The sequence below is a fragment of the Hypomesus transpacificus genome, chromosome 23 (assembly GCF_021917145.1).
Source record: "Hypomesus transpacificus isolate Combined female chromosome 23, fHypTra1, whole genome shotgun sequence".
In the NCBI taxonomy this organism is placed as follows: domain Eukaryota; kingdom Metazoa; phylum Chordata; class Actinopteri; order Osmeriformes; family Osmeridae; genus Hypomesus; species Hypomesus transpacificus.
In genome coordinates, this window is record NC_061082.1 from 16,320,837 (window position 1) to 16,327,877 (window position 7,041).

Below are 7,041 nucleotides of genomic sequence, written 5' to 3' on the forward strand. Positions count from 1 at the left end.
CACACAGCACACAGCACCATCACACACAGCACACAGCACCCCCACACACAGCACCCCCACACACAGTACACAGCACCCACACACACTTCCACCAGACACCATACCAACGCTCGGCACAAACACACATATTTCCATTTCTAGGCCAGATGACAGCAGAATTGAGAATTGTCTTATATTATGGCACAGTGATGCTGAATTGAAAGGATGATTGACCTACTGTACATTAAACCTGGAGGTCTGCCCCCAAGGCACTCATTGGAAGGGATTGTTCAAGGGGCCACGATATCGTTGTATAATGTCATCTGTCCCCATCTGTGCTAGGATTGAATTTACTTGAGATGTGTCAAGGATATTTCCACGTTTCAACCTCCAGCCAGAGAGAGAGCTGGATATCACGCCATGAAATCACATTGACAAGACTGTCAAGATGTGTTTCACACTTCCAATCCACCTTTTTCTGTCTTACTTTCCTCTCTCTCTCCCCCCCCCCCTCTCTCTCTCTCTCTCTCTCTCCCTCTCTCCCTCTCTCTCTCTCTCTCTCTCTCTCTCCCTCCCCCTCCATCTCCCTCTCCTCCCCACTCTCCTCCCCCCTGGTCCTCCCCCCTGGTCTCTCCTGGTGCCCCCATTCTCCCTTGTTCTCCCCCTCTCGCTCCCCTGGTTTCTCTACCTCTACCTCTCTCCCTCCTCTTCCTCCCCTCTAGGCACAGACGAGTCTGGAGGTGGAGAACAGCAGGAGCATCAGCCCTCACTCTCCCCTCTCCCCCCCCAGCCAGACGACTCCCCCCTGGGAGGAGCAGGAGGAGGCTCGGGCTCTGGAGGAGGAGAGGAGCAGGCTGGAGGAGCAGGAGCGGAGGAGGCAGGAGGAGGAGAGGAGGAAGAGGGAGGCGGAGGAGAGAGAGCTGGAGCGCCTGCAGAAGGAAAGGAAGAGACGAGAACAGGAGGAGGAGGAGGAGAGGAGGAGGAAGGAGGAGGAGGAGCTGAGGTGGCAGAGGAAGAGGCAGGAGGAGGAGAGGAGGCGTCAGGAGGAACAGCAGCGTAAAGACAGGGAGCGGGACCAGGAGAACCAGAGGTCAGCGTGACACCATGAGTTTCAGCAGAGACTCACCCTGTCAATCACTGTCGACACTTCTAACCTATCTACTCATCTTCCATCTCTGAACTGAAACATGCCCGGTTGACTGTGTCGCAGTATGTAACACTCACAATTGGTCTGTCTGCTTGCATGGATTGCCTGTGTGTCTTACCTGCTTGCCTTCACTAATGTCTAATATTGTCTGTGTGCCTGTCTTGTCTGCATCATGTGCTTGTCTGCATCCTCCTCTGGCTGCATCACAGGGGAGGTGACTCCTATGGTTATGCCCAGGTCCAGCCTGAGCTGTCCATGACTGACAGGTCAGTGTGTGTGTGTGTCTGTGTGTGTTTTTCTATTCATTCTGCCGCTGTTTGTCATTCTAAACCATGCCAGTCTAAACCACTCAAATGAAGTTACTGTAACCCCAACATGCATAGTAATGATCTCTCATATTGTCCATCATTTAAATGAAGATTTCACTGTGTATATTTTCTATATACAGAAAATGTACTATGTGTATGGATATTCAATTCAATTTGCATACATAAATTGTGTTAATACATGATTAAAGGAGTCAGTGTTTGTGATGTTGACAGGGTGAAGTCCAAATCCACACCCCACCTGGACGATGTGGACCATGCCGATTCTAGAGGTCAGCCTGTTTCTATAACAACATCAATGACTACCCTCCCTCTGCTGTGATCAATTGTAAAGAGAGAGAGAGAAAGAAAAGGCATGAGTGTGAACAAGAGAGGCCGTGTTTGGGCTATGGGGCCGTACGACTGTGTGTGTAGACCGGTAACGTAGCTCAGTGTTGAAGAGTGTGTTGGTGTCGGGGCTTGTCCCAGGCCGCTCCGGCCGTCCGGGGGGCATGGCCCAGAGGCTGCTGGAGGAGGAGCTGAGGCGCAAGCAGGACAGGAGGGCCCAGGGCCAGAGGGCCGCGTCCCAGCTGGAGCTGGAGAGGAGGGACATCCTCAACGCCATGAGATACAGGGAGCCAGAGAGAGGTTGGCTCCGGCCCCCCTGGGGCTCCCGAGACCCCCGCAACCCGCCCCCCCCCCCCCCCCCCCCCCCCCCTCCCATTCTTGGTCAATACGGGACCCATCAACCAATCAGTCAGCCCGCTGTGCAGTTTGTCAAATTGAACCGTGAATTGAGTCGTGATTGAACCTGGATGGATCAATGGTTCGATCCAAGTGGTCACTCTCCCTTTCAATGAAAAGGCTTGCTTTCTAATCAGTCGGCTAATCTATTTGTCAATTGACGTGCTCTGAATGATGTATTTTGGTCAAATGAAAGTGACCAGCAAACCCCCTATACTTCTTCACTCCAAATTTAATCTCTCATCTCTGCATCCAGAGGCTCCAACACAGGAAACGATTTAACGTCCTCTCTTCTCATTGGCCACAGCAACTGTCACATCCGTTTCATTGGTATTTTCCTCTTCTCTCATTGGCTGCAGTGACCAGCAGTGGGCTGGCTGAGGCCTCATGGGGGAAGAAAGGGGACAACCAGTCTCAGGCGGAGGCCGAGCGACAGCAGATCCTGCGGGAGATGAAAAAGAAGACCCAGCTCCTGACTGATAACAGCTGGATCCGCCAGAGATCCACCAGCACCACCACCAGCAAGGAGCTTATTGACCTGGCTGGCCCCATCCGCAGGTACGCCTCCTGGGGTACAGCCATACCACTGCTGGCCTGTGAGGTCTGGGTGGGATTAAGGGAACCGTGTGTTCCAAAGATAAATTGCTCTAAGATGCTTGGATGGCAGAGATACCTCAAGTTTGGAGCTCAGATATCCTCAGATATCCTGGTTTGTGAATGCTGAGTTCAGATGAGAAGATAAAAAGTTGAGTTCAAATGAGAATCTAGTTTCGGTCCCCATTTTTGAATCGGCTTTTAAATCAACCTAGCATTCATATCTACGCTGTTTTGAATCCTCAGAGGCGATTCCCTGGACAACCTGGACGCGCCCCGCTCCTCCTGGCGCTCCTCATGGACCCCAGGAAGCACCTCCTCCATCCCCAACTACAGCCGGCCCCACTCCGCCATGTCTGCCAGTGGCGGAGGAGCGGGGGCTGGGGGCTGGGCTCGCCCCGGGTCAGCCACCTTGCCCTCCTCCTACTCCATGAGCTCCCTGAGAGTGGGCGGAGGGAACCCCTCGTCCTCCTGGTCCCAGCGCTCCTCCTCCCCCACCTCCCCCGCCACGTCTCCCGAGCCCCCGGCTGAGCATCACCTGCCCTCCCAGCAGCAACGCAGCAGGTAACGTCCAATCACAGGACGGGGATGCTTGTGCCAACACATAAAGACAATCAAAATGGAGTTGTGACAAGTTGGCCCCTGATCGTGTTTTGAAGGTCTAATGCAGGTAGAGTTAGGGTTAGATTTCCATTTCCATGTATTCTTTTAGCAGACGCTTTTATCCAAAGTGACTTCCAAGAGAGAGCTTAACAAAAAGTGCCTAGGTCAATGATCATAAACAACGGGATAGCCCCAATAACATTGCGGGTTGCCAAAACATGAAGCATACATTGTGAAAAGCAAATAAGTGCCAATGGAAACTTATGCGGTTTGGGGGAAAGACACTCCAAACCATCCAGCTGTGCTGCTGCTGCTTCGACTAGTGCTGTTACATTTAAAACACGAGCTTCATGCATTTAACCAATGAAAAAGGTTATCCTCCAGGCAATGCCTTATTACCAATAGTGGTGTGTTTGTGTGTATTGTGTATGTGTGTGCGCGTGGAGGGTGTGTGTGTGTACATGAAGCGCGTGTGTGCATGCGTACAGCAGCTGTGTGTGAGGCTGTCTAGTCACCAAGTCTACATTCTGTAACCCAGGTCAGTGAGTGGCAAGAAAATCTGTACGTTGTGTGACTCACCGCTGGGCAAAGGAGCAGCCATGATCATCGAGTCCCTGGGGCTCTGTTATCATTTGGGCTGCTTTAAGGTGAGAGGTCATGGGTCATACCAGACTGTCCTGTCATTGATTGGAGACAAGGCATCCTTCGTGGCCTGTCCCTTCCAAACTAATCGTGGCTGACTGCCACAATGCTAACATGGTCCTCCATCACTGTACTAACCTGAGAGTGGTTCTCTGTCAAATCTGCTTCAGAATAACTCTGCTAATGTCTAACAACACTTTTGCGATTGTTCTTGAAACTAACATTTGTACATTTGTGCCAAAACAATCAAACTGGTCAATGTAGTCTATCTATCTAATCAATATAGTCTAATACCTTGTTGCTTTCTGACATGTGGTACATGCTTGAATTGGATTGGCTCTTCCATCTTGGGGTTGGAACTTTCTCTTTGTGCTTCCTGCCTGTCAAGGCTTGAGCTGTCAATGTTTCTCATTCGATTGGTCCCCCTGCCTGTCAATCAGCAGCTGATGTTTACCCACTGGCTCCTCCCATGTGTATACCTCGTACCCCCCTGCCTACCCTTCCAACTGCTGCTCAGGTCTGTCCCAGGGGAGAGGGGCTAAATAGTAGTACCAGGATCTAACAGAGCCTTCTATTTCCCTCTCCCCCTACTCCGACAATCTTTTCCTGTACCCCCCCCTCCCCCCCCCCACACCGTCCCTTCTGTCCCTAATGACCACTTTAGTGTATTGACTGTCTGTGCGACCTGGGAGGATCAGAAGCAGGGGCAGAGGTCAGAATACGCAACAAACAACTCTACTGTAACTCCTGCTACGTGCGCTTCAAAAGTGAGTATGCATTCATGTCCATTTTGGACTCCATATACTGTATATACATGGACTGTCTGGGCTGTGCGTGTGAGGAGGTGTTGATAGTCACCGTGCTGACACCCTGGTTTGTCCTGGCCATGCAGCTGGACAGCCCACCTCCATGTGACCTCCCCGGGCTGCAGCTCATCCAGGAAGAGACTTGTCCTGACAACCCATAGTCACTGCTGCCATGGCAACAAGCCCGGCCACCTCTAGGAACTGAGCTCAGCGGTATACTGTACCTGCGTTGACAATAACAATGGCCCGAATGTCTTTAATGAAACGTATTCCTTGTTTTTACATTGTGTGTGACAGGGTGAGATTGATATCAAGTTAACTTGTTTATAATATCAAAGTATTACAAATCTACTCGTATAAAGTATAAGGGACGTGCATGCACCGGCGAGTTGTAGTCAACGTTTTAGAATGGAGCTGTACACACATACGGATCCCATCAATAAGATTATTCATTGTAATCTCCCAGAGAGATCGCTTATCATGTAGGGTCATGCAAGAATGGCTGGACAGTCCTGCTTCTTCACATTCATCTGTCACTAGCTTCCTTTCTGCTGTCCAGATCCACACTCTAGTCAGGTCGCCTATGTTAAACTATAAGATTATCTCGTCATTTTTATGAATGTGCCTTCTCGTTTGTGACTGGGGAAAAGATTGTAGATCAAATGAATTTAAGGATATTTAAATACTTGTGGTTGGTTGAAGAGCGCTTATTGTGGGAGTTGGTTTTTCTCCTTAATAGAATGATGCCTTCACGTTTGAGCAGCAGTTGGTGTTGTTTTTGTTGTTACCAGAGAGGAAATCTATCATATATTTACCGTATGGCGTAGAGGTACATTTTGTTGAATAACATTTGTAAATAAAACAACCAAATTGTGACCCCCATCTGTCTGAGTTTTTGTTAATGGCAAACATTTAATTTTACATTGTATGATACAAATCATAATATTTTTTTGTTGGCAGTCTCACTCTACCATGTTCTGTCTGTCACTGTCTCTCTGTGTTTGTGTGATTCTCTCTTTGTCTCGATCTCTCTGTTCTGATAAGTGGAATTTCAATGGGTCTCAGACACCCTGCTTCCTCCACATTCTCCAAAGCCAATTTGTCATGCATATTTCAAATCCAACGCATGCATTATACTTGATTATTCCACGATGGGCTCTCATTCCAGTTGTCTAAAGAAATATCTACATAAATATCAGATATTCACAAGAGCGTGATGGAGGCTGTTCAGCTCTTCCCCCGCCTGTCTTTCTCTCTCTTGTGTTGAGAAGGATTATGAGTTGGAAGAGAGCTACTGTGTTGGCCACGTTTATGTGTCAATATATTTCTGTCTGTGTTCATAGTTGTGTGTTTCTCCCATCACTCTCATTTGATTCCAGGTGTCCGTCTGTGATTGGCTCATCAGTATAAACCATCATCATTACCGTGACGTCTTCCGACCAATCGTCTCCATGTCTGTCTCATTTAAATACATTCCTATCTTCTGTTTGTCAGTCGATTGATTCTTTGTGCTGTTTGTTCAAGTTGGCTAATGATGTGTTTACATTTGTAGTTTTATTAGCAGAAGTAAGTTATTTAAGGAACAAGCCCCTAACCATGGGCATACACCCCCATCATGAAGCATTGTTTTGTTAATAACACTAGGTATGGAACGGGTACCACACAATGTGAGATATAATTTGGTTTGGCAAGTTTTAGATACAACTTTTTCTGCTTCAATTTCTTTGGCACCGTTCATGGTTCCTAGCTACTGTTATGGCTTGGGAGCTGTTGATCAATATCGATGTGGGTAATGTTAGTTATGTAGCGAACCAACACACTTACCATGTGATGGGCTGTCACAAAGAGGTCTGAGGTAAATAGAAACTGATGTTCAGAAGTTGTTTTATTAATAAATTGTTCTTTTATTTTTTCATATTTATATTCAGTACAAATGTACAATATACAACAATATACGAATGAAAACACACAAAAGAGAAAGATACGCTGCTAGACAGCTATCTATGGTATGACTTAGTTCCAAGCAATTTAATAAGTGACATAGTCAAGCATCTCAAGAATACAGGGTTCCATCACTACAGAACATAGTTAACAATTATCTTTGAGACAGTCAATGAAAGGATTCCACATGGTCAAAAATCTATTGGCTGCTTTATATTGGAGTGAGTTTCTCTCCATTTGTATGACTATGATCATTTCGTTGAGCCATTTCTGAAAGCAA

At 47.8% G+C, this 7,041-nt stretch overlaps 1 protein-coding gene across 8 annotated transcripts in view; it reads left to right on the forward strand.

The window, feature by feature from the left end:
- Positions 1–5,696, forward strand: part of lmo7a (LIM domain 7a) — a 51,564-nt gene extending 45,868 nt beyond the window's left edge. For 5 of the 8 annotated variants that reach the window (XM_047047381.1, XM_047047384.1, XM_047047382.1 and 2 more), the window contains 9 exons: positions 702–1,069; positions 1,336–1,392; positions 1,669–1,724; positions 1,921–2,079; positions 2,535–2,733; positions 3,016–3,333; positions 3,911–4,019; positions 4,679–4,781; positions 4,907–5,696. In XM_047047381.1, coding sequence (XP_046903337.1) covers positions 702–1,069; positions 1,336–1,392; positions 1,669–1,724; positions 1,921–2,079; positions 2,535–2,733; positions 3,016–3,333; positions 3,911–4,019; positions 4,679–4,781; positions 4,907–4,929 — 1,392 coding nt within the window. In that variant the 3' untranslated portion in view covers positions 4,930–5,696. The remainder of the gene's footprint in view (positions 1–701; positions 1,070–1,335; positions 1,393–1,668; positions 1,725–1,920; positions 2,080–2,534; positions 2,734–3,015; positions 3,334–3,910; positions 4,020–4,678; positions 4,782–4,906) is intronic. The other 3 variants (XM_047047383.1, XM_047047385.1, XM_047047388.1) reach the window with 3 other exon arrangements.
- The last annotated feature ends 1,345 nt before the right edge of the window (positions 5,697–7,041 follow it).